The 27,416-nt window shown below is 46.3% G+C and overlaps 1 protein-coding gene across 3 annotated transcripts; it reads right to left on the reverse strand.

The window, feature by feature from the left end:
* Positions 1 to 3,541: 3,541 nt before the first annotated feature.
* Positions 3,542 to 25,862, reverse strand: lpar2b (lysophosphatidic acid receptor 2b). 3 transcript variants are annotated; one of them, XR_003931693.1, is made up of 6 exons: positions 25,454 to 25,844; positions 15,034 to 15,479; positions 12,091 to 12,585; positions 8,017 to 8,273; positions 4,287 to 4,454; positions 3,542 to 4,048 (listed from the first exon to the last, which is right to left on the reverse strand). XR_003931693.1 is itself a non-coding variant. In XM_030094510.1 (5 exons), the coding sequence occupies exons 2-5, from the start codon at positions 15,287 to 15,289 to the stop codon at positions 4,356 to 4,358; spliced, it is 1,107 nt and encodes a 368-aa protein (XP_029950370.1). In that variant the 5' UTR covers positions 15,290 to 15,479; positions 25,764 to 25,862; the 3' UTR covers positions 3,542 to 4,355. The 3 variants fall into 3 exon arrangements, 2 of the variants coding, with proteins under 2 accessions (XP_029950370.1, XP_029950368.1); XM_030094510.1 differs by having other exon boundaries at positions 3,542 to 4,454; positions 25,764 to 25,862; XM_030094508.1 differs by having other exon boundaries at positions 3,542 to 4,454.
* Between the last annotated feature and the right edge of the window lie 1,554 nt (positions 25,863 to 27,416).

A 27,416-nucleotide genomic window follows, 5' to 3' on the forward strand; every position in this document is an offset into this window, starting at 1 on the left:
CTCACACACACACACACACACACAGGGAGAACATGCAAACTCCACACAGAAAGGTCGCCCATGGAGGCCTTGAGCTGACGATACTGTGAGTTGGTGAACAATCTGAAAAGTGAAGTTCTTATAAGTGCAGTTTAAAAACACCTCAATCAGTAAAATCAGTGCATGTGGTTCAGTCAGACTCTCTTTGTCCCTGAACCGGACCGGAGGAGCAGCAGCGCTCCGGTCCTGACCCCAGAACACCTGGCTGAGCGAACGCCGTCAGTCTGAAGACTTCAGGAGCAACATACTTCCTCCTTCCTCTGCAGCGTCACTCACGCAGAATGTGACTGAACGAGTTTGCTTTATTCCCATTTGCACGGAGGAGAGACAGATAAACACGAGAGACGCTCGGCGAGACGGACCTTCAACACTGGACGGAGACGGGAGACGCTGGGATCTGCTGCTGGGTATGTAGCCTTCCTGAGCTAGACCAGATCAGCGTCTCAGCTTTATCCTGAAGCCCATGTTAGTACTGCAGGAAACAGACCGGCGAATACAGGAACGTCTTAGTTTGACCCGTATTTCAGTTCAAACTGTGACATTTTCAAATGTACTGCGATATTATTTTAATGTTTGAGTTTTTTCGATATGCTGAGAGTTCCAAATCGCTCACTGTGCTGTGATTTGCTGTCCAGCTCACCATGGGGGGCTTCCTGTCCAGAAACCCCTTCAGAGGTCCGGGGAGGAGGGGGGGCAGGGGGGGGAGGCCTCTGATGAGGCTCCTGAGGCAGCTGAGGAGGATGATCCCCAGAGAGCAGCGCAGACAGAAGAGGAAGCCCAGACGCTGATGGAGCTCCGTCCAGCCGGGGCGCCGGCGGCGGGGAGCCGCGCTACAGTCGCAGGATTTTAAAAGAAAGACATTCAGCTTCCTGTCAGCCTGACTTTACATCTCCATGTTCGATCTGCGAGCTTCGCTCCACCACACTCAACGTAAAGACATGAGCAGCTGTGCAAAAATAAACATGCAGACTTCTCTGTGAAAATGACTGTTCTGTTTTGTTAAATGTAAATATCTGAGATCTGTGCATCCGAAAAAGGGAAAGATAACCTGTTCATTCATCCTCTGACTCCTCATCCAGACAGATCAATACGATCTGATCTGATCTGAGGTGGGGTGGAGGTGGGGTGGAGGTGGAGGTGGAGGTGGAGGTGGGGTGGAGGTGGAGGTGGGGTTGTATTCAGCTTTTTCTTACCAATAATCTACAAATATAACAAATCATCTTTGGATTATTTTTATTTATAAATACTAAACATCTTAAAGCTTCACTGTTTGGACTCAGATTTTTGAAAAATTCACTTTTTTTCTTTCTTCCCTTTTTGTATTGATTAGTTTTTTTTTAGCAGCACCAACATGACGTCTGAACATGACAATAAATAAAGCTTCAGATCACAAAACATTCACCAGAGCAGCAGCTTGGAACAGTCCAGTACAGTGAGGGCTCACAACATTTAGCACATCATCCACTCTGTATATGAAAATAAATCCAACACAGGCATGAAGCACTCTTTTTTTTTTTAAAAGCATATTGAAAAAACAGCGATGTTTAACAGCTTGATATTACTTTCTGCTGAAGCAGCTCAACAAACTTTAATCATGTTGATAGTCCCTTCACAGTCCTGCGTTCGGGTCGTAAATGACAGTAACATTTGGGTTGCCAGGATAATAACTGTCACCTGATGAGAAATCATCTTTATTTAATTGCATTTCACCAACAATTCACATTTATGACGCCTTGATTAATCTAAATTTTATGGCCGGACGATTTGCAGTAAGCGAGCGATTTGTGATCTCTGCAGGATTTAATATCTGGCAGTTCTCAGATATTTCTGTCATAAGTGACGAATCAAGTTCATGCCACAAAAGCTTGTTTTTCTAGTAATTTTTAAACCCTGCAGGGTGTTATGTTCTAATGAGGAATAAGCTTTGAAATCAAAACAGCTTCCATTTGATTCCAGATGAAAAACAAGCAGAGCAGAACAGAGGTCACGTGGCGGTTGGCAGGTGGATTATTCTGTACACGGGGGAAGTTTTCTCCGCCGGGTTCCAGATGTTTCACCCTGAAGGAGAAGCGGGTTGGTGTTGATATGAGGCAAGAAGAGCGGGAGTTTAATGGAAACTGAAAGTATGTCAGTAAAGGATCAAGGTGTTAAAGTGGGAGACAGGACTCAAATCTTCATTCATCCTCCACACCAGCAGGCGGCGCCACTAAAGATCCCGCTGTTTAAAACCAGGGGCTTAAACAACTTCAGAAGCTTTAAATCAAAAAAACAGCTGAATCAGCAGGTCTCTGACTCTTTCAGGCTGCAATGAAAACTCACTGATCCCTCTGAGAAAATGTTTACATCCAAGAAATCATTTCAGTGTAAAAACTTCTTTTCTCCAGTTCTGGAGGCTTCTGTGTTTCCATGAACTCACCTCACAGCACGAGGCTTCGCTGCAGCGTTTGGCTTCAGCTCCAGATCTCACAGAAAAAACAGGCACAAGAGAACCCTTAATCTGAAAAACCTCAGCCACAGCTTCCTTCCTGGTTAGTTTGACCCACTGATCTGACATCTTATTTTGATGTTTTAAGGAACAGATTTATGGTTTGATTTCTGTGGAGCTCATCTGTGAGTGAACAATCCCAAACAGATCAGAAAGTTTAATTCTGTCAGTTTACGTCAACAAACATTAGTTTCAAACTTTTTTTTATTTTTTTTTATTTGACGACTAATTCCACTGATTAAAAAAAGAAAACTCATCAGATCTCATGGAATATTCTGATTTATTGAGAACATTTGATTTTCATGATTTTAAATTATGGCGAATGAATCTAAAAATGGATTATTTCACTTTGTGTAATGAATTTAAAATACATGAATTACGCAGAAACCTGAAACCTATCATAGTCTAGTTTTTGAAGATGTTCTGGAAAAGCTGCGAGTCAAAGTGAAACCTGCACAACCTGGCAACCCAACTGACTTTTACAGTTCTTCTCCACTGATTCGACTCATTTCCAAACTGCTCTGCAGCTGCTCACAGCTGCTCACAGCACAAGAGTTTCTCATTCATTTAATCACACTGAAATGTCTCAGAACATCTTTGCAAATGGTTCAGCGCAGTAAATGAATAGATCATGTTGATCTAAACCGATTGATAGACTCAGTCTAACATTTTGAGTGTCAGAGCCACACAGCGCCGAAGGGACGAAGCGTTTCGAAGGAATTTAGATCTCAGTTTAGCTTTGAAACATGAATGAACAGTTTTAGGAGAGAAATGAGCGTTTTCCAGTGAGCTGAGCCGTCAGACTGTTCTGCCAAATGATCTTAGAATTTTAAAAATGTAATTTCTGTTTCAAGAAATGAGTCGAACCAATGGAGGAGAAACTAATTTTACTGCCAAGGCTGAGTGTGTCAGCCCGGATTCTAAATGTTCTGACAGAATATCAGCACGATTAAGTTTGCTTCAATAAGCATCACGTAGATACAAAAACCACATTAAAGAAAGAAAAAAAAACAATAAAACCATTAAAACCATTTAATAAAACTGTTGAACTGCAGCCATGAAAAACCAACCCAAGACGACTTTCAAAACCTAAAAAAAAGAAGAAGAAAAGACTCTAAAACATAAAATCTGACATTCTATTTTACACTGGCCGATCAACCAGGAGGAAAACACTCTCGCTCTCTTACAGATTTGCACGGCGTCATTTTCCTTTTGGGACTCGGTGAATCTCATTTCTCGGAGTCACGGGGACGGAACACAGCCTGAGCAGCGCTCTGGAAACCTCACGGGACTGACGGCAGTTTGGAACAATCCCTCCGTCCAGCGTTGACTGGGACGACTTTCAAACGGCCGGAACGAGGCCGAATCCGCCGAGATCCGGACGATTTCATGTTTCTGTTCTTCCTTTAAAGATTTGAGTTTCAGTCGATCAATGTCCCGCTCCGTCACCCTGGACCTCACGGGGTTAAAAGGCGCTGACCCTCACACACACACACACACACACACACACACACACACACACTTGGGTTTTGTCATCCGTCGTCTTCTCGCTGTCAGTTTGTTCCAGGTGCTGCTCGTCTCCCGCCGTGTGTTTAGAGGAAAAACCACGCAGTCATTAGTGCGTCAGCAGGAAACCAGCTCTAGACGTCCCACATGCTGCGGCCTTGCTTCTCTTCTTTTTTTTTTTTTTTAATTCCTCCTTGAGGCCGATGACGGATCTTTTCTCTTCGAAACACCTTGACATTAGTTCACACACACACACACACACACACAGGCAGGTGGGGGAGTTGCAGTCTGGACGTACGTTCCAGCTAACCGACCGCCGCCGGAGTCACTTCCACCTGTCCGAGGAGGCGGAGACGTCCTCCGAGCCGTCGCGGATGAGAGGCGACCCGTTGGTCTTCTCCGCCGTCTCGGCAGAGCGAGACTTCTGGAGACAGAGAGGGACGGAGGGACGGAGGTGGAGGAGCAGAGGGGCCAAGTAAAGAAGCAAAGCAGGGGGGGGGATTACATGAAGAGGGGAGGAGAGGAAAAAGAAACGGGTTAGTCACATCCAAACTGGAATCAAAGTCAAACAAGCAGAGAAAATCCAAAGATGAATGTGAATCTCAGCATGCAGAGACGGCGGGGAGACACACACACACACACACACACGACCACACAATCGCTCAGAGTGGCAGATGTGCATTTATTCAGATTAGTTGCAACACTTTTGTACAAAAATAAACCCGATATAGGAAATTATTTCTACTGGGAAACAAGACTAAACCCATACCATCAACCCAAGTTATTAGAAATGTAAATACAGAGAATATAGTGGAATATACTGTCCAGACTGGGGTCGCTCTCTGAAATGGAATTCCCTTTAAACACACTCGACGCTTCTCCATCACATAACTTCCTCTGAATTGCATATTTTACTATCAACACACAAATACCAGCCCGGGCTTCCTTCCTTCCCTCTGAGCTCAATGTCACCAGCAAAACAAACATTCAAGAATGTTTCTGTGAGTCGCGCCGCATAACACACTCACACACGCGCACACGCACACACACGGCCGAGTCAGAGGAACCGGACCGCCGGCGCACATCTGGATGTGCTCAGAGCCGCACGGCGGCCGGAGAGGAGTGACGAACGGCTGGATGTGACGCGACGCCTTCGGCTGATTCCTGAAAACCTGCAGACGGCGGGAAGCGGCGGCGGGCCGGAGAGCTCGTTTAGAGGGACCGGAGGAGCGTTTGCTCCTGTGGGAAAGTCTGACGCTGCAGAACGAACGAGCGCGCACGCACACACACACACGCTTCAATGCTGCATTAACAACATGGAGTTTCTCAGTTCCTATTGAAGTGGCTTCTCGCAGGAATTTAATGCAGGCTGTCAAAACAGTAATTTTCTAAATCGCAATTAATCGCAGGATTTCCACAGTTAATCGTGATTTATCGCATTTTGAGTGGCAAGTTTAAAATTCTGTTGTTTTCATTTCAAGGCAGTTTTAACCCCATAGTGTGAAGCTTTTTGTTCAATCACCGTAAATTCACAAAATTACGAGGTGGCCCAGAATTCACCGAGGTCGGCTGAATTTAAATTAACTGTTTTAATCACAGCTTCCTGGAGGGACTGAACATCTCTCACTGGACTGTCTTAATCAGGAATACAAAGAAACAAAGAAAGAAATTTCCTTTTAGGATTTTCCTTCAAAATAAAGTGAAAGGAAGACCAACTTTATACGACGTCTACATCAAATTCATCTTTAAAAATTGAGAGAAAAAAAACTAACTCCAATTCTCTGATTAATCCCAATTTTAAATAAATCTTTTGACAGCTCTACATTAATTGTGATTTAATGCGACTCTGCCAGCCATAGGTTCAATATTTGCACGTACAGCACCTGTATTGTATTTTCCAGCCGACAGGCTGTGGAGTCGACCTATTTGAGTTTATTTCATGATTCCGTCTCGTCGATGCTGCTGTTGTTTCAGCAAACTGCTCTTCCTCCACCGGGGATTTCTACAAGCTGCATGCCCTGCATGTGTCTGCGCATGAATGTAGTGAAATCCAAACTGAAGGGGACAGAGTGCGCACGCCACACACACTGAGGGCATCTCGCTCTGAGTCACACACACACACACTCCCGCTCTTCTGGTAAGCGTTCACACCGATCAGGAGATTTGGCAGAGTGGCGCGTTTAGCTTGAGAATAAAACCACCTTCCAGTGAAACTGTGCAAAAATAAAGCCAGACGAAGGTTAACCAGGTCAGACCTGCTCTGATGACGGCGAGTTCTTTTCAAAGTGAAATAAGGAAACAGTCGCATGAAACTACCTTTAAAGCTGCTGTAGGCAGGATTTTGCTAGTCAATGCTAATTTTTCTGTGTTTTCTTTGGATTAAATGTTAGAGTATCCATTGATAATCCTTTAGGAGTGTAGCATCACTGCTCTACTGCGAGGGCGCAGTGTTTTCATCTGTCTCTGTTCTGAGCTGAAAATGAATCTCGACAGCTCCAGGTATCTTTGACCAATCAGAAGAGCCCCTGAGGCTCTAACCATGATTGGTCGAGGGGCATTTGTCACACGTTGTTGTGGGAGGGGCTGAACTTGCGTAAGGGTGTGATGTCAGAGAAAACAGGACAGGATTGGCTGTGCTGGGTTTCAAATCGCCATCTTAGATGGGTCAAATCGCCATCTTGCTTAGGTAACCCTAAGCAAGATGGCGGAGATGCTGAATCCTGCCTACAGCACCTTTAAAACAGGAAAGGGATGTTCAGAGAGGGAGGACGAGTCCTTCCCCCACACCAGACCAGGCGCTCTTATCGTCAGACCATTACTCGTTCTAACCTGGAATTATCTATTGTGATCATGATTTCTTCTAAAATATAAAAAAATGTTAAAATACGCGAAATAAGACGTCGCCCAGAATCCGACTTTTCTCCTGCAGCTCAAAACCAGTTTATTAACTCTGACTGTAATTTAATGTAACGTCACCTAAAATCAACACTACTGTCTGATGGTAGAGCTTAGAGGAGATATCCCTCTCATCCATAAAGAGGCTGTGTGTGAGTGTGTGTGTGTGTGTGAGAGAGCAGCTTATCGAAGCACTTTAACAGCACATCACACATCTGCAGTTATTGCGTTCAGTGAAGTTTAGTCAAGTTTGTTTTTGTGTGAACTTTTCTTGTTCTAACTGCATCTGGATGATTTTACATTTATTTCACACTAAATTAAGTCCTTTTTTTATTCACAGATTTTTAATGTATTGAATTACACGGTTCTACATTTCCCATTAAGTGTAATATTGTAAAAATATAACTCATTTTGAAAGTAATGAAGCCAGTATTATAACAATAAAAGGCCTTTTGAGTGTTGCACAGCAGGAATCCAGAAGTAGACTGTCCTGTCTTAGTATTATTGTCTTTAATTAACGAAGTGCAGAAAACCTGCTTTTGTTTCGGAGACTACAACATCGGCTGCACTTACTACAATTTGAAAGGATTGTTTAAAATGCACTAAGTGAAAGGATTATTAAGTGTTATTGTGGTAATGGCTCATACAATATGCTTCATTACATTATTGGCTTTATTCCATTCAAAATGTCCATAAATATCCCAGTATTGGCCTTTCCTACATTACTTCCTGCTAGAAAAGCGCGAAGCCTTTTGAAATGCAGCACCGACTGTGTGTAATTTGACACCAGCATCTCTGTTCCTCCTCCCTTTTTTTTTTTTTTTTTAAGCCAACAATCTGGGTGGAGCTCTGGAGACCGAGGTGATGCTTTAAACATGTAAACGGTAAACATTTTGACGGCGCCCTGAAACGTGTCTTTGACGGACGGCGTGAGAGACCGGCGCCGCGGGCGGCTGTAGTGTTTGCTGCAGTCAGTGTGAGACGGCGGGGCAGCGGGGCGGCGGGGCAGCGGGGCGCTCTGGCGGTCTTCACAGTGAGTGGTTGTTGGGCTTGTGGTTGCCGTCGTCCACCCTGGTGCTCTCGGACAGTACCTCGTGGTCCAGGCTGGTGAAGTGGACCTCGGTGCCGCTGTGGCGCCGGGTCCGCCGGCACAGGCAGCACAGGATCTCCTTGAAGGTCCTCCTCATGTCCGTGTCCCTGAAGCAGTAGATGATGGGGTTGACGAAGGAGTTGCACTCGGCCAGCACCAGGAAGTACTTCTCGTACTTCAGCACCTGGCAGCGCTCGCAGCCCAGGCCGTCCAGCAGCAGCACCACCAGGCCCGGCGTCCAGCAGATCACAAACAGGCCTGCAGGGGGCGGGGCGGGCGGGCGGGGGGGGAGGGGGGAGGCACATCAAGGGTACATAAGGTCAGTGGAAGAGTTAAAACAACACGGAAAACCAACAAGAAACATTACAGATAAAGAAAAGAGGAGTTAGTCAGAGGAAAGAAAAAGAACAGAGTTGTCAAGAATGTGAAGAAGCAGGAGGGTGAGCTGGGGGGGGGGCACTGAAAATTCCTCAAAGACAATATACACACACACACACACACACACACACACACAGATACACAACATGTCAGCGTGCGGAGTGCGTTTAGTCTGTATGGTCAGATTTCAATGTGATAATACTCGATCAGGCAGCTCAGGAATTCACTACACACACACACACACACACACACACACACACACACACACACACACACACACGTTCACCACTGATCTATAAACACCAACAAGTCTCAGAAGGAAGAGGCCAAAACAATGTGAGGGACACGCACAGACAGACACACACACACACACTCTCACAGTGCGTTCATGCATTCCTCAGACCCCCGAGCCTCCACCTCGGTCCGGCTCGGCGCTGCGAGCCTCACATCCACATCCAGGACTGCAGCCCCGAGATAAGACAAGCAGCCACGACTTCTCACTCCCGAGGTCACAAACCCGAGCTGGCGACCGCAAACGGAGAGTAACCCCCCCCTCCTCCACCCACACCGCCCGCACGGCGAGAAGGAAGGAGGCTGTTTTCTGTCACAGGAGCTGAGCTATGCGGCTCCCTGTCGGGGCACGCTCGGGGTTCCTCCGGCCCTCCTCGCATGCCAGAGGCGGCCGAACCTCGGCTGCCCGGCGACGCGGCGGGAGGAACGCCACGCATCTCTTAAAAACGCCGAGGAATTTAATCAAAGGTTCACAATGCGAGAAAAGATATACGGGAGGCTGAGAGAGAGAGAGAGAGAGAGAGAGAGAGAGAGAGGGAGAGCGGAGGAGTGTCTGTGAGCAGAACACAACGGGAACTGGAGGGAGAAAGACAGCCGAGTGTGTGTGTGTGTGTGTGTGTGTGTGTGTGTGTGTGTGTGTGTGTGTGTGTGTGAGGTGTGATGAGGGACTCTGGTGAGCGTGTACAGGCAGGCTGAGAGAGGGAGCTGGAGGCCGTTTCTTTCTCTGAAGTCCCACGAGAGCGAACGCCGGCCCTGAAAAGACGTTTCCTGTTGCTTCACGCAGGATCTGAACTCGATCACAGGAGCTCTGCACAGTTTCCACTGCGAGCAGCAACGGAAGGAGGCAGCCGCCGCTTTCCATCAGCTGATTCTGTCAGGGAGACGTCAGGCGGGTCTCAATCCATCCTGACATCAAGAATCGCAGCTAGATTCAGATGTTTGCTAGGTGTGTGTGTGTGTGTGTGTGTGTGTGTGTGTGTGTGTGTGTGTGTGTGTGTGTGAACTCCCAATACCAGAGTTTCAACTGACACATGAATGTGAATAAAATCAATTGAAATTCTGCGCAAGTGTGAGTAGATGGATAGTAAAGGAGAGCTTAAAAGAATATTATCAAAGACAAGCAAATATTCTGAAAAAACAAACTATAATTCCCAGTTATCATCCTGGGACTGAAAACTGAAGAAGTAAAGAAAAAATTCATTGTGGATAATGGCTTTGGATAAAAGTCATTATTCCTGCAGGAGCAGAAGAAGCGGGCCGTGACGGAGCTTTCCAGAGAGACTCCATCTGAAACCAGAGCAGGGAGAATCCCACCAAACAACCGGCGTCGTGTCAGCGGCCGATCAACGACGCGATGGAAAAGCTCAGAATGTAAATATCCTCCAAACACCCGGACGGCAGGAAGCTGTCAGGACGGCCGGGCGGAGAGTGACGGAGTCGCCACCGTGGAGAACATGAGTCACGAACTCCAGTTCTCTCATCTTCCTGTTTAGCGGCGCAGACCGAGTTCTCCCACTGTAATTTGACCCCAGCCTCGTGTTGGTGACAGCATGCGACGCGCTGATGTCAGTGTGTGTAAAACAGAAGTTCAAAGCCTCGTTACTCCAACTCCTCCTCACGCGTGCGGCTCTGAGTCGTGTGAAACATTGAGTCACGTCGACACAAACCGAGCTCAGAAAGCGTCTGACCTTTGACCATCGAGAGTGAACCAGTTCGTCCCTGAGCCTGTGTGAGTGTGGGTGGGGAAGCTGGAAACTCTCCCTGCAGGGGTTTTCTTGAACGCTGGCTGACCTGAGGCTGCAGGGACGTTAATGCTTCAATTAGCCTGGGTTTTACTGTATCGGCCAAAAACAGTGATGAAAATGTTCTTTTACACCATGTTGAAGATTTGATTGAATCCAGTTTGATGGAAAAGGGACAAAAACGGCTCTTGTCGTATAAGCAGAGAAGCAGGTAGAGAAACAAAGTTCTGAAGATCAGAAACAGCACTAAAAAGTTCTATTAAAGAGATGACCGAGTGAACGGCGGAGTCAGAAACCCCGGCTCGAGAGGTGCAGGAGCGTCGACCATCTCCTTATCCTCCATTTTCAAGAGAGAGAGCTGCTACAGCAGAACCAGAAGGTCAAACCGACCACTCAGAGCGCGGCTCCCTTCGCCATTCTTCAAACTTTTTGTGAATCTTTTAATTTTACTTCATCATTTGTTTTTAATTCTATGAAATTTCTTCCCACCATTACTATTGATATAGTATTCCCAGTTGGTGTTAGACCACAGTGGGAAAAGCTCACATTAAAGGTGCATTAAGGAGTTTTTCAACTTTAAAAATACTTATTTTCCACCATAAATATGTTACACATTTTTAATGATGTGTACAATGTGCCCTGACATATTCATTACAAGAACCTCTAACGGCGCTAAATTGTCACTTGAAAGTCACAGTGCCGGTCCGGCACCAGAGTTTTTTGGGGAGAATTTGAAAGGAATGACGTAATGAGCGCTCCGGCTGGTTAGGTTTCGCTTTGTCCGCCATTACGCCGCCAGATGCTTAGTGAGCAACAACTGAGCAGGAAGTAAGAACAGACTGGCTTCTAGCACTGCCACAGCTCCACACAGACTCCACCAGGTAAAAGACACTTAAATCTTACTCGAGTGCTACTAAAAGAGCGAGGAAGGAGTTCCTCTCTTCAAGCCACAGGCACAGTTTTTCACTAAGCTGCATTACGCCCGAGGTCTGCAGGGGGCGCTGTTTCGCATAAAACGTGCAAACTCCTTAAGGCACCTTTAAATAATTCTCTACATGGATGTTTGGTATCATTTAAATCAGGGGTGTCAAACACACCAGGCGCCGCGTTTCATCTTAGGTCAGGAAAATTGTGCCAAAATAATTTAGAATTTAAACTTTCTAATTTTTCTTTGTTGTGGTGCTGATGAAAGTTAAAAAAAAAAAATAAAAAAATCCAAAAAGTTTCTCCAGTACCTGCTGTGTTATGCCTGTTGTTATAAACTCGCCCTGACAGCCTGGCTTTGAGGCAGCTAGCTTCAATGAAAGCATCACCTGTATCTCAGGTCTCAGAGCTGTGCTGTGTTTGCTTCTCTGATGAAATCAGTTAAAAAAAAAAAAAACAAAAAAACAAGACTGAATCTTCTAGCAGGCTCCATGCAGCATAACTGGATCAGTCAGCATGAGAAACCAGCCGCATGTGTTCAAGATGTCAGGGTGACTTTAACTCTGACTGACGCCGAGACGAGTCGAAGCAGGAAGCAGAGAACCTGTTGTGTCTCTATACTGTTGCTTCAGGCTACAAACAGTCTGATTGATGCTGACAGGGTGTTTGGATGCAGCGTGGCCTCTGCCCTTGTTGTGTCGGGACACAGAGTGTGTGTGTGTGTGTGTGCGCTCCCTCACCCAGGATCATGGAGACGGTCTTCATCAGGTTGAACACCGTCTCCTTGTATCTCATCTGGGACGTGTGCTGCGACATCTGCTTGCTCTTGCGCCTCACGTAGACGAAGATGCGGGTGTAGACGGCCACCATGATGGAGAAGGTGATGAGGTTGAGCACGGCCCAGAACACCAGGTAGCTGCGGCTGTACAGCGGCGCCATGGTGGAGCAGTTGGGCAGGTCGCACAGGCAGTGCCAGCCCATGGTGGGCACCAGGCCCATGACGATGGCCACCAGCCAGATGAGGATCATGATGGCGAAGACGCGCCGCGTGCTCATCTTGCTGAGCAGCTGCTTGTTGAAGATGGTCTGGTGGCGCTCCACCGCCACCGCCAGCAGGTTGAGCACGGAGGCCGTCAGGCTGGTGTCGATCAGCCCCTGGCGCACAAACCACTGGTACTTGGAGAGCCTGATGGTCCAGGGCCCGGTGTGGAACATCAGGTGGAGGTAGGAAACACCTGGAGGGGCGAGAGCCGAGTCATCCTCGCATCACACCGCACTGGTTTCACTTTTCTACACAAAGGCCTGATAAGATCTACACAGTTCCTGGTTGGTCGGGCGGGACCTGAAAATCTGACTACTCAGTCCAGGTATCCGGATGTGACCATGTGATCCAGTCCCGCTGCTTAACTTTCACTTCACAGTAAAACCACAGTAGCCACAGTAAACTCAGAACTGAAGTGTTCTCCTTCGTGTTTACAAGGCAAACACGTTTATTCGCCTCCACCTAATTCTGGGGAAGGGTTCTGGTTGAGGCGTATTGACCTGAAATAAACAACCTCAATCCTAAACCAGCAGGTAAACTCTGCCTGTGTATTCAAGCACTTCCAAGGTTTCAATCAAAACATATATATGATCAACATTTTAATCAATCTAAACTATTACTGAGCCGATTATTTAGAGATTTTTATGAATTGACACCTTTTGTATCGTCACAGTTCACCACCACACTTTTAACTAAGAGTAAATTATCATTATCAGGTGTGTTTAATGTGCAGTTTGCTCGTTGTGAGAGAAACAGACGGGATGTTTTTAAGGACAACAGCCGTCAGCGTCAGAGTGCAGACAGGGATTAAAACGCAGGGTTTTTTTGTGTACAATATAAATAAACTGACGACGCTCAGTCCCTTGGTTCAGGAGTTTTTTTGAAGACAACAGGCCGACATTAAACAGTGACGCAGTGGATACAGAGCTCCACACCAAGGTGTTCTACATCCTCCTGAAATCAGCCTGCGGTGCTCCTGATGACTTTATATATAGAAGAACGTGAACGGACGAAGCACTTCGACTGAGAAACTATCATATCCGTGCTGATATTCACATTACTAATTTATTTTACAGCTTTGTTTCATAAAAATTTTGCATTTTCACGTTTTGAAAACGACGTTGTTTTCACGTTGGGCCACTGGTGCGAGCCGTTTGGTTCTGCAGTGAAACCACACACAGAGAACAATACGCTGTAAACATTAACAACAGTCGGTTCGTGGATATTCGTGCAGTTAGACGACGGAGCTTGATTGTTATTCCGTTATAAAACCATTAAATCCCAGGAGAATCTGCACTGGGAGTCGTGACACTGTTTCTTCTGAACGCCCCTGTAAACAGGCTCCCAAAACACAAAGAAAGGTTTTCATTTTCACTTGAAAACGTCATCAGGTAAACGGGACTGCATTGTGTTACTGCATTATTCATTCCGACAGATCCTCTTCTCTGAAATAATTCCACTTCCTGTGCAACCACAGAAAACACTCATGTCATTAGTGGTTGACCGGAGAGACGGCGAGATGCTCGCTATCAGAACCGTAATGGATTCATCTGGTTGAGCAATAAAGTGAAAAAAAGTAGAAAAGAGTTTCACTGAGCTGCTGTTCTATTTTTGAACAGTGCGCTTTTCATTTCCACCAAACTAAATAACATTAGTGGAACTGTAGTAAAAACAAGAAAAACCTTCCACTCAAGGTCCTGACGTGTTGCTGAGCACCGGATCAGACGGATTTATCTGCCGACAGCTGATGTTCAGTACGGCAGCCTGACCTTGAAAGTTTCACCCCCTCAGAGCTGCACGGCCTGCATGGAGTCACTGAACACTCACCAAACACTTCACTGAAATCTGCTTCACTACTGTTTATTATTCCTGTACTTTCATTTGAAAACTAACCTTTTTCAGCATTTTAGCTGCTTGAAAAGAAACTTTTCTGAAAACTGCAGTAAACTAGAACTGAACAGTACAAACAGAACAACAATGAAGGATTCCTGAGTGTTTCTGCGGTTCTTTAAAGTTCAACATAACTTCTCCAACACAGAGTAAATGTGGGACTGTAGCATGATCTGCATCAGTGGAGATGAGATACGATACTGGTTGGACTAGAAGAAGAGGAGACAGTCTGAAGCACAGCTCCAACTAGTGGCCTGACTCCCAGAGGTTGTTTTTTTTTTGTGAGTATGTTAAATGCCTCCTCTTAAAAAGAAGCAAATAGAAGTAAAAATCTGTGTTTAAATGAAACAGCTTTTCATTTTCATGGCTAATGACTCTTTTTAAAGCGTGTTGAGACAGTGCTATGAAATATGAAAGCAAATTCATCTGGATTAAATAATCGATTTAATACATTATCACTGAATTTCCCTTCAAACCTGCCCTTTTTTTTTGCCTCTTTTATAATGATAATTGTATTGCTTTAGTTTTATGATGTGGTTCAATAATTGATTCTATCATGAACTCTGTCAGGTGATCAAACTTTATGACGGGACTCAACAGGTTCATGTCCAGTGATCAGGTTGCAGGTTTGATTTCCTCCTGAGTAAAGTCAACCCGGCTCAGAAAGCAGGCCGATTCCCGCGGCTCAGTCGCTCTCTGTGCGTAAACAGCGGTATCAGTATCAGTGACGGGATCGGCGGGGGAGCGTTACCTGAAAAGAGGTCTGCCAGGGCCAGATTTCCCAGCAGGTAGTAGATGGGGAAGTGAAAGCGCCGGTTCTTCAAGATGGCGGCTATGACCAAGAGGTTGGAGAAGATGACCACGAAGCACACCGTCATGCCCAGCGTGACGATGACGTAGTCCCGCTGGCGCCAGTGGTCGCTGATGTTCTTGCCGCTCTCCTCATAGAAGAACTTGACGCTCTTGTTGAAGTAGCATCCCACCTTGTCTTCGGAGGACGTATCCATGCTGGCGGCCGGCCGGGCGGGCGGGCGGAGGGATCAGAGCGCAGCTGGGGGGGACGGCGGGCAGACGGGAGGGAGCGGGACGGCGTTCGCACTCGCCCTCGTCCTCGGGCGGGACGTCAGCATGCCATCCGCCGGACGGCTGAGGGCTGCAGGACTCCGGCCTCAGGCCGCTTCACTGCATGGCGGAGTTCTGGAGACGCAGCGGAGGGAAACAGCCGGTTAGTGCGCAGTGTTTTCTGTCTCACTCGGCGCTCACTCAACGCCACTGTTTGATATTTGTGCCACAAAGTCAAACAATCAGGAGTCAAAGAAAGTAAACGCCGATTGGCCGCTTCCTCCTGCGGTCGGACGGCGGCGTCTGAGGAGCGATCGGGTGTCCCGACATGTTCTCTTTTCACATCCTGTTTCTCTGCCGAGAGTGTTTTTAACCGTCACGGCTCACCGCCACCTTCTGCTCAGGCGGCTGCCGACGGAGCAGCTTCAGGACGGCACGCTCCAACGAGTCGCTTTGAATGTCTCAACGTATGGAAATATACGAGTGCCGCATCGAGAAGAGCTGAAGAAAAAATAAAAATCACATTTACATCAGTGTGCTGGTGTGTGAAGATGGTGCCGAACAACTATTAGACTGCCAAACACAGCGATCTGATTGGACGGATATCTCGTCCATTCAGGCTCCATCAAACTGGCCAGTCATGTTGACTTGTTGGGAATGATCAGTTTTATTTTAGCCACATAAGGAAAATCTTTTTTTAAGCATCTATATAGACACACAGATCCCTGCAGCTGTAGAGTCTAGAAACTCACAGGACTCGCTGCAAAGGTGAACATAAAAACAGAATTCATCTTGCCAATAACTTTCCCCACAAAACAACACCAACATTTCAAAAATCTCCATAGTCTTTTCATTCCTGAAAACAGAAAGTTAAGTTTGTGGAACTGATGACTTGGTTGAGACTTGTGGCGTTTCTCTGTCATGAACCCCGATGTGATTCTTTGGACACTTCAAACTGAATAAATCTGACTGGGATCTTGAAGGCGTTAATCAGGAAGAGAATAATCGTAATTTAAGATCATCACAAAGGATTTGATCAGGAAGTCTACAGTAAATTAGTTTCCTTTACTGTGCAAAAGCAGCAGCACTGAAAAACCTGATAAACCGGACAAGTCCTACTGACTTAGGCTGAATCCCATTTCACCCCTTAGCCCTGGGCTACTCAACCCGCGGCCCGCGGGCCGCATGCGGCCCGCATGCTGTAACGGTGCGGCCCACGGCTGATTGTAAGCAGTGAAAAAAAAAAAAATCTACTTTTAATGAGGAAAAAACGTTTCTGATATGCGGACACCAGAGGGCAGTGTGTTTGACCTGCTGACAACAGGCAGATAAGTGTTGCAACTGCGGGGCTGTTCCAGCTGGTGGCGGTAATGCGCCGATAGGCTGTTTGCTCACCGCCAAAAACAAAAGACTCGAAGAAGCCCGATCGCAGTGGAGTTCATGGCTGCCGCCGGTAAAATTAAACTAAAGTTATGCGATGAACACAGGAAATTTCAACCGTCATGGGAGGAAGAATTTGCTTTTCTGGAGGTAAATAACAAGCCAGTGTGCCTTCTTTGCCTAAAACCGTCCATTCCTAAACGAGCGAATCTTCAGCGTCGCCACGACAGCTGTCAGGAATTTATTACAGTAGGACTGCACCACTCAACCTGTGACAACACTGACACTGTTCTGTCACTGAGACACTTCCGAAAGTTTTGTTTTTCTTATTTTAAATCCTACGTGTATTGGACTTTGCTAAGAAATGTGATACATCGTCCTGATTCCAAGTGAGTGTAATAGTTTTAGCTTTGACCTCTTCTGTCAGGGCTGCCTGTTGGGCACAGTTTCTGTGAGTAATGCACACCTGTGTGTTTTTCTTCTGTCATTTGGTTACATTGTTCTCCAAAAAGTAGGTCACCTGTTTGTATGCTTTACAATGATTGGTTTTTTGCCACCAGTGATCTTTTTTGTGATGCACAAGATTTAATTTTTACTTCATTTTTTGCAGGAGTAGGCCAATTATTTTGATAAAGAATCCCTTAATTTATTTACCTTTTTGTGGAAAAAGACCTGCTTTTTTGTTGTAATTTAGTGAATTTCTCAAACGCATTGCTTGAAAAATATTTTAAAAACTTAAAAAAAAATACTTATGTTTTGTTACAAAAAATGCTAATATGTGTAGTAAGTATATTCTTATTTTGTGAATAAAGCCTCATTTTTAGGGACCGAGCCCGAGGGCGAGGTGGCCTCAACTGAGGCCACCTTGCCTGAGGGCAAGGCCTCTATTGTTCTTCGTTCGTTTGTTTCTTATTATTATTATTATTATTATTATTATTATTATTATTATTTTACTGTCGCAGTCGAGCACTAATTTGACCCCCTAAACATGCACGAAAACTCATCAAATTTGGCACGCACATCCGGACCGGTGGTCCATTTGATAAAATGAAAAACTTAACCCCATGTGCTCTCTAGCGCCACCTACAAACTAGCACCCACAAAATCGTGCAACCAATAGACAGTAAAATCTGCACCCCTGTCAAGTAGGAATGTCGTAGAGAGATAAAACCAATTGCTGACATGTTCAACTCATTGGGATCTAAAATTCATCCATTGACACCCTTGACCTAAATCCTACAGGAAGTCCGCCAATTACCTTTCAAAGTAAAAGCTTCACACAGCTTTTTTACAACACCATTTATTGTAGAAATGTCAGAGTAGCGCGGCCGGATAGAATAGAAGTGTCTCTATAGTAGATGTGAACAACTTTTTCAAAAGTCACACGGTTTGGATTTTATAAGCCCTTCAAAATAAAAGTCACATTTTTGAAAAAAGGGTCGCTATGGCCAATAGGAATGTTGTAGAGAGATCAAACCAATTATTCACACGTTCGTCTCGTCGAGGTCTACAAATCTCTCATTGTCAAAAAAGACCTAAATCCAACAGGAAGTCCGCTATTTCCCTTTCAAAGTAAAAAATCACTCCTCATTTAAAAATTATCTGCTCCGAGACCGTTTGTCGTACAGACATCAGAGTGGCGTGAAATAATAGAGGACAAGTTTCTCTTCCGATATTGTTAAAAACTTTTTCAAAAGTCTCATGGTGTGGATGCTGTTAACCCTTAAAGCTAAAAGTCTTAAAACCCACTTGAAACACTACAATGGTCGCTACGGCCCAAAGAAAAGCCGGAGAGAGATAAAACCAATGGTCATGCGTTAGTCTCACAGAGATCTAAAACTGACCAATTGACACCAAAAACCAAAATCCAACAGGAAGTCCGTTATTTCCCTTTCAAAATAAAAGTCACATTTTTAATAAAGCGGTCGCTACTGCCCGTAGGAATGTCCTAGAGAGATCAAACCAATTGCTCATGTGTTTGTCTTATCAACATCTAAAAATCTTCCATTGACATGCATTACCTAAATCAAACAGGAAGTCCGCTATTTCCCTTTCAAAGTAAAAATCACTCCTCATTTAAAAATTATCTTGTCCGAGACCGTTTGTCGTAGAGACGTCAAAGTAATGCGGCCTGATAGAGGAGAAGCTTCTCTACAAACGATGTTTCAAACTTTGTCAAAAGTCACACGGTGTGGATTTTATCAGCCCTTCAAAATAAAAGTCACATTTTTGGAAAAAATGGCCGCTACAGCCCGTAGGAATGTCGTAGAGAGATAAAACCAATTGCTCATGTGTTCATCTCATCGAGATCTAAAAATCACCCATTGACACCAATAACCTAAATCCAACAGGAAGTCCACTACTGACCATATATGGGCATGCAGTGCAGTCGACAGCAGCTGTCATTAAAGGGTACATATGATGCTATTTTTCAGTCATGTCATATAGGTCTCTGAAGGCCAAAAACATAGTATTCAAGCTTGTTTACAACAATTTCATCCTTCTTTCAGAGTTTCAGCGGTGTAAAGAGTCACTATAGGAGTCCTTCAGAAGTTATTTAGATCCAACCGATTCAGTAGGGGCCACGGCAATGGAGCTGCAGTGCGGGAAGCTCCATTGCCGTGGCCCCCGCTGAATGGGAGATGCTAACTACTCCATGTTAGTGGATGGGATATGCTAACTACTCCATGTTAGTGGATGGGAGATGCTAACAGCTCCATGTTAGTGGATGGGAGATGCTAACACCTACATGTTAGTGGATGGGAGATGTTCACTACTCCATGTGAGTGGATGGGAGATGCTAACAGCTACATGCTAGTGGATGGAAGATGCTAACAGCTACATGTGAGTGGATGGGAGATGCTAACAGCTACAGGTAAGCGGATGGGAGATGCTAACAGCTACATGTTAGCGGATGACAGATGCTAACAGCTACATGTCAGTAGATAGGAGATGCTAACAGCTACATGCTAGCGGATGAGAGATGCTAACAACTCTATGTCAGCAGAGAGGAGATGCGAACAACTCCATGTTTGTGGGTGAGAGGGTGCTGGAAGTCTATGGAGTAGCAGGGTTCCCAGTGACCTGGACTTCGGTCATCAAGGTACGAGGACGGCCTCAGTGGGGCCACCTTGCCAGAGGGCGAGGTCCCGTCCAACGCCGCTTGCGGCTTTAATTTAATTTGATATCTGACTTTTTTTAAATGTCATGCCATTTCACCTTTTTGCTTTTTATTGGAAATGCAGAAAACAGCCACAAATAGATCTATAAGGCTTAGTGTAATGTATTTTCAACAAAGTCTTATTTTAGTTTTACAAAAGACTAATGTAGTTGTCTTTCTATTGTAATGCATTTAAAATTTCATTATTGAATATTACTTACATTATTTAAATGTCTTTTACATAATTCAGTCATATAAATGAGCAAACTTAGGTTGCGGCCCATGCAAACAGAGATGTTTCTCTATGTGGCCCACGAGCAATGGTAAGTTGAGTAGCCCTGCCTTAGCCCTTCCCCTTGGCCCTACCCCTCGTTTTGCGCGTTCACGTGGAGGGGTAGGAGTGTCCCAATTGTCATTATGACGGAGGGGTAGGGCCAAGAAAGAGGGCCAGTCACCCCTCCAAAAGGAGATTCTCGAGAGGCACACTCCAAACGGAGGGGTATCGGCCGATGGCGAGGGGCGCTTGTTCTTTCAGCCTAGGTCATGCCTGGCGGGCGGGGTGAATTCACTTCCGCATTGACGGGAGTGATCGTTTCCACACCCGCGCATTCCAGGCGCATTCCAAACACAACAGATAGACGATTATTTTAAATAAACTGGTTTCTTCAACACGGCCCGCCTGGAATGCGCGGGTGGGAAACGAGCGCCCCCGCCAATGCGGAAGTGAACTAACCCCACCCGCCACTGACGGTCCAGGCGAACAAAACAAGCGCCCCTCGCCACCGGCGCCACTGGATGACAGATTTCTCAGAAAGCCTTCCAAGATCGGCAAGATGGCGGCGTCCGCAACGAAAGACGTTCATAAATGTCAGTATTTTGTCAATTAATAAAGTTTTAAAATGTAAGAAAAACATTCTTCTTCGGCAGGTAATTGTCGCATCTGCCTACGTCATCGGCAGCGGCGACTACTGATGACGTACGCGATTGTCGGAGGGGTGTCCCAATTCGGAGGGGTTGACTTTCTCCCCTACCCCTTAGCACTCCGTTTCATAGGCGGAGGGCTAAGGGGAAGGGCCAAGGGGAAGGGCTAAGGGGTGAAATGGGATTCAGCCTTACTGTCTCTGGTCATCAGCGGCTGCTGTCGTCTTTGCGGCAGTTCAGTGAATAAATGTTGAAGACTCAACAAATTCTGATTGTTTCAACATAACCTTTCCCTCCAACAAGACCAGTCACCTCCAGACACTAAAGAGACGCTGGCTGCTTTACCACCTGGTTCAGCTTCTTCCCTGAACACAGTTCAACACCTGGAACGAAACTGGGCTCGATCTGCTCACTGCGGGACTGAAGGACAATCCTCTCCTGACGTCTAGAGGAATATTCTGCCCCAACAATGGGCGACTCGAGGTCCGTCTTCACGGCTCTCCTGAAAACACTGGCCCTCGGTCTGTCGTGTGCCTGAGGACTGAACACACACCCCGTCCACAGGGTCGGTCCTCACAAACAAACAGCAGATCAAGCTCAACAAAAGACGACTTTTTGGGTTTGTCTGCGTTGGACGAAACCTCGACCTCAATATGAAAGGAGGTTTCTGGCAGCAGCAGCAGCAGCAGCAGCAGCGATCATCTCAGCACTGTGTCAGCGGCTTGCATCTGCCCGGCAAGTCCCGACAGGACCGAGCGAGGCTGCAGCGCAAACCAACCGCAGCTCAGGGCAAGAAGAGAGGGAAAACGAAAGGGAAGAAATGCAACCTTGATTTCGACATGCGCGTCGGGAGAGGAGCGCTGCAGCGGGCTTCGGCCCTCTGTTTACGGTAAACCTGCAGGGTTCTGCAGCCGCCGCCGCTCTCAGACAACAACACACTCTCCGCTTTCCGGTGAAAACCGTCGCTGCAGCTCCAAGTTCAACTCGGTCAACAATGGAACGAGCGCAGCAGCTCCCTGCAGCAGAGACACACCTCACAATTACACAATCCAGCTATGTAACTCAATCCCAATCCAAACACGCACACACACACACTCTCACACACAGAGAATTTTTCTGTCCTCTTTGATAATAAATGGAATATCTCACATTTGTGGACCGCCGGTTCACATTTTCACCGCTGTGATAAATAACGCTCAACAGTTCTCACCACTTTACAGACAAATAGAAACCAAACAAGACATCAGTTTATGGAGGAAGCAATAAAAAGTATTGATTTATGGCTCCGCTACGGTTTGCATATTCAAACTTTGTTTCCTCCCAACAGAGAATCAACAGCTCAGCTTGTGCTGGCCGCCGATCGGATCCCAGACCGATGAATGAGCCGCTTGTTTGTTGCACTTGCTTCTGGTATCCAGACGTTTTTGGGGGGGAAACACACGACTCTTTCATCATTTCTACCTTCATTAGTTCAACAATATTGAAAAGATAATTATAGTTATTTGATTCAATACTGGTTGACGGACTTGTTTTCTTTGTCATGCTTGATGCTCAAGCACCCCAGTGACGTGAACGGCGTGCGCAGAACTTGTGAACGCAGCCTGAGAAGATTAAATCACTGCTTCACACACACACTGTCATCACTTCCATCCACATGTGAATAAAGTTATAAGACATGATTACAGCCTAAACTGCCCAACTCTTTTCCTCCCAGCATGAAAAAAAAAAAAAAAGACTTTCTGCTCTGATTAAAGAGTCCTGTGCCATCTGTCCGCATTAGCTCACATCTGATTCCTCTTTAAACCGAGTGTTTACACATCAACCTGAAGCTTTTCCACAACGCCGGGGTGACACGGCCCCAGTGGCTGTGAAGCTTTGCATGCCTGTGTGTGTGTGTGTGTGTGTGTGTGTGTGTGTGTGTGTGTGTGTGTGTGTGTGTGTATCACGTGAGTGTGTGTTTGTGAGTGAATGGCCTGAGCCGAATCAGTAAACACCAGTTTGAATACAAACCGGTCATTACAAGAGGAGCCACACCCAGAACCCGACTCCCTGCTCCCTGTGAGAGAAGAGCCCCGAGCACACACACACACACACACACACACACACACACACACACACACACACAACTGAAATCGACCCAGCGGTCAGCATGGAGACGGCCGTTCAGCTGCATGACGTCTTCTTCCAGTCAGAAGCCGGCCCTCTGCTGGTGGCCGGTCCGGCGCTGGGCGGCGGCCTGTGGTCGGGCCGGCGTGCGGGACGGACCGGCGCTCATCTGCATAACGACCAGTCTGAGCCGTTTAATCACGCTGACACATGCAGAGCGCCGCTCTCCGCCGCCGCCGACACCCATGCCCAGCCAGCCGGCAGCAGTCCACTCCTTTCTTTTTTATGTCGCCATCGCAAAAAACCTCAAACTACACACTTCCTGTCCAACGAAATGCTTTCTGAGGAATGTACAGCACACAGCGCGCCGCCGAGAGCTCTGCAGGACTGGAGAACCATTTCAAATCAATTCATCTGCTCCATTCAAACACAGACCTGAGGCACAGAATGAGTCCCATTGTCTTAAACGTATTTTACTGGTCTGCACTCCTAGTTCTGTTTAAGATTTCTGAAAGATCACAACAAATAAAGACAAAACATTTGACACTCTGTCAACTTAAGTTACAAATCTGAGTCAAAAAAATGACATGAGAGTCGTAGCTTCATTATCCACCACCTACTCAGGAAGAACTGACAGTCCATCTGTTTCTTCTAATGGTGGTTTAATCTGTTTAGTGCCCTCATGGAAAAGCCAGCACACACCTTTCCACTGATTCTGTTTCTGCAGATGAAACAAGAGGATCTGAATCTCAGCGTCTCTTCACGTGCGGCACTTTTTACATCTGGTTGTTCAAAATGAGGATGTTTTTTTAATTGACAACACATGTGAGAAAATGTTGATTTTATGTAGTACATCAATAAATTGATTCCAACGGACATTTCGTCATAATGAGCGAGCAGAAAACATCAAAATAAACAAAATCTGCTTATTCACATGTAGCCTGAAAATTCCCGACCAGTCAGAATAAAGAGCCTTTTCTCTCCCTGTTGATGCTTCTCAAAAAGACATGCAGGAGATTTTACTTCAGATGGTCCAAGCTGAAGATTTTGCACCTTACCCAGACATAAACCAGATAACAGTGAATATATGGACCTAAATAAATACACTCATGTCGAGGACGTTAAGGTCTTTGAGCTTCGACACTTGTTCTCTTGTCTCTAATTTACACCAGCTGTGTTTCTTCTTCTCCATCCCCTGCAGTCCCACCACCACAGCAGTTTAAGTTTATTGATCATTTTCATGCCGACCATCAGGTATGAATCAATAGCGACTCTCAATCGAATCTATTCTTTAAAATGGTTTTCATCTTCCTTCCATGTTTAATGTCGTCTGACTGAGTTTGCAGATCGTGGACGCACAGCGCGTGGAAACAGTTTGTCGTCAGTCTTTTGCAATATGCGTTTGGCAGAAGGCGGCACTGTGGAAAGCTGGTTATCTCGCATCATCTGGTCAGTTTGACTCAGTATGATTATTAATATTTGCCACAATAAACAGCTTCTTTCACCCAGTCGATTCGTTCTGATCGACACATAACATCAAAACCTCATGGTGTTGAGTACTGGTGTGATTTGAGATTTGTTCTTTCTCCCTCCTCTGATGAGAGTAAAGCCGACTGATTCCCTGCCAGCTGTGACTGCTCCATGTTTTTAACACATCTGCAGCATGAACTGATCAGGGCTTGAAGTTACAGAGCCTGAAGCCAAAGTGTGTGGAAACATCAGTTTCTTACTCTATTGAGATTTCGTATGCTGATATGGTGATTTTAGATTTGTACAGTATTTTGTTTTCAATACTCTTTTAGTCAGATTGAGCAGTTTAAAAGTAAAAGTCATATTTAAAGTTAATCCACCAGACCTGCAGTGAAACACGGTTAAAACCAGAAGCTGATGAGATGTGAAGATGTTGAACGTTCTGACAGGGTTTGTTGAGTTTCTGCTGCTTTACTTCCCTTGTGGTTGTGAAGGAAACACCTTCCTCAGATCAACAAGATCTGATTCTGCAGAACACACAGTTTTTGCTCCCTCTCAGCTCCAGCTCTCCGCGCGGTTCAGCAGAACTGCCTCACACGTGTCTGGGTTCTCAGAGATGATCGCAGATCCGCATCTCAGCTCAGCAGCTGCGTGTCAACACACTGTAACCTTCACGGTGACAGGTTTTATGGCCCTGCTCTGATAGCGGAGGAACAAGTGGAAAAAAAACCCCGAGCTCCAGAGGAACGCGCAGAGGCCAAAAGGTTTATTGTTCCTCGCGCGTCCTGTGGAGGAATCCGGAGATAAAGCGGGACGAGAAGGAGGATTCAGATGACTCGGTCAGGATGTTTGTAATGAACTCCAGGCTCCTTCCTCCGCGCTCTGACGGCGCGCAGACCCCTCCACTGCTCCACTGCTCCACACGCACGGAGGACGAGGGACAATAACGAGCACGCAGCCTCCCGCCTGCTCAGTCAGGCTCACCGAGGACGCTTTAACCACGAGCTCAAAATAAAAAAGAAAAACAAGAAAAAAAAAGAAAAAGGCTTTAAAAGAGACTGCTTGGACTCACCTTGAACGTGCGCGCGTGAACCGGTCAGTCAAGTATATCCTGCTCGAGTCCAAACACAACGTGCCGTCGCACCTGAGATTTCCTGGCGCGCGCGCGCGCACACACACACACACACACAGAACGCCCTCCGGTGACAAAGTGAAAGAAAAACGGGATAAAAAGATGAATCTAAATGGACCGTTTCAAAGTTCTTCCATCCAGGCTCACTTTAGGGTCCTTATCTGCGCCTCTTTAAAGAATGTGGGGTGAAGGGGGGTAAAAAAATAAAAGCAGGTGCGCCGGACGGCTCTCGTGCTTCCGGGCTGTTTACCTGCGCGAGGAGCAGAAAGGGTGCGGCACCGAGCTGCTGTGGCCGAGCCTGCTCCCTCTCTCTCCGGGTCTCTCCCTCTCTCGCTCACAAAGGAGCGGCTCTGCGCGCTGGTATGCTCCCTCCGACAACCTGGCGCGCTGGCCCCGCCCCCCGGGACGCTCCAGCCAATCACAGCGCGGCTCCGCGCTGAGCGACGGCGCACTGACCGGGATCCCTGAATCGGACCGAGAGTGAATTATTCATCAGGAAAGTCTGTCTGGATTTCTAAACATTTTTCTGTAATTATTAGTTTTTTAAAACTTGAAAGTGTGTCAAGTTCATTCATAATTCAATGGTTAGTTTTACAACTATAATGACAGCATAAATGAATGATCCCTTTAGAAAGACAGAAACTAGGATACTAACCAGGGGTTTGCGTTCTCGAGGAGGTCATCATGGGCTAAAATCCCAGCTGAGTCTTTCTTTGTGGAGTTTGCATGTTCTCTGTTTCTAAGTGAAAAAGAGTCAATCTACTGCACATTGTGCTGAAGCCACCATCATACCCGGCAGCATTCAGGAAGAGAGGACAGAGGCTTCTACCAACCAAACAAGCCTCTGAGCAAAGGCTGTAATTACAGTGACAGAGAGCCGTCAGTCGTGGATGACAACACGCAAAACTCTGTGCACAAGGCTAGCACAAAGGAAAACCGAAATAAAGAGCAATGCTGAAGGTAATTCAGAGGAAACATGGATGAGTCAAGAGCAGCTGGCCAAGTCATAAACACACACACACACACACACACAAATTAGCCTCTAATTTAAAACCGTCTGCCTCCAGTTCAGACCCATGAAGAGGGACATTTTTAATGGTGTTGCTCAGCAGGACAGACGTCTACAGCATATTAGAATCAAATAAAATGTCAAATAAGAATGAGTGAGAGGAGTACTGACAGTGAATAAACTAATCAGAGGTGTCAAACATGTGGCCCGTGGCCCAGACAGGGTTCAGTCTGGTTTCTAATGAAGCAGCGTTCGTATCGAAGCGTTACCAGGAGCTGGTTGTGTTTTCTCAGAACATTAGATTGGTGCAGACACTGTGCCCCTTCAGATCCGCTGGGTTTCGCCTCTGAACTGAAATGGCTTTGACGCTCCTGAAATGAATCAATAGACCCTGATCGACGGAGGCGTGAGCGCCGCCGGCCCTGTGGAGGCGCGGCGGAGCTGCTCGCCGTCGATCCTTTAAGCCCTCTGAGCTGAAACTCGCTCATCCGGCACATCCAGCAGATCTGCGGCGGGTTTGAGGAGGGTCAGCGCTACACCCTGAACTCTAAAGCCACCGTCTGAGAGGTTTAATTTTTTAAATTTTTTTTGCTTTCCACGCTCACCCGGAGACCAAACAAATCTGCCGCTGTGCCTCTGAGCCAAGCTGCGGCAGACTGTCTGCATCGGAGGGGCTAATGAACCTCTGGAGCCGGTTTTACTTCCTGGGACTTCTGGTCGGTTCTAATCACTTCAGTCCAGGCCTGCCGTCTCTGACACGATCCCAGGAACCTGGACTCGTTTTCAAACCGTCGCACGCCTCAGGTTTGATGAATGCAGTTCATGTTTAAATATTCTGTCATTAACACACAGGAAACATCGATTGGAACATTTCCACACGCTGCATGAGTCAAT

This window comes from Salarias fasciatus, chromosome 6, assembly GCF_902148845.1.
Source record: "Salarias fasciatus chromosome 6, fSalaFa1.1, whole genome shotgun sequence".
Lineage (NCBI taxonomy): Eukaryota > Metazoa > Chordata > Actinopteri > Blenniiformes > Blenniidae > Salarias > Salarias fasciatus.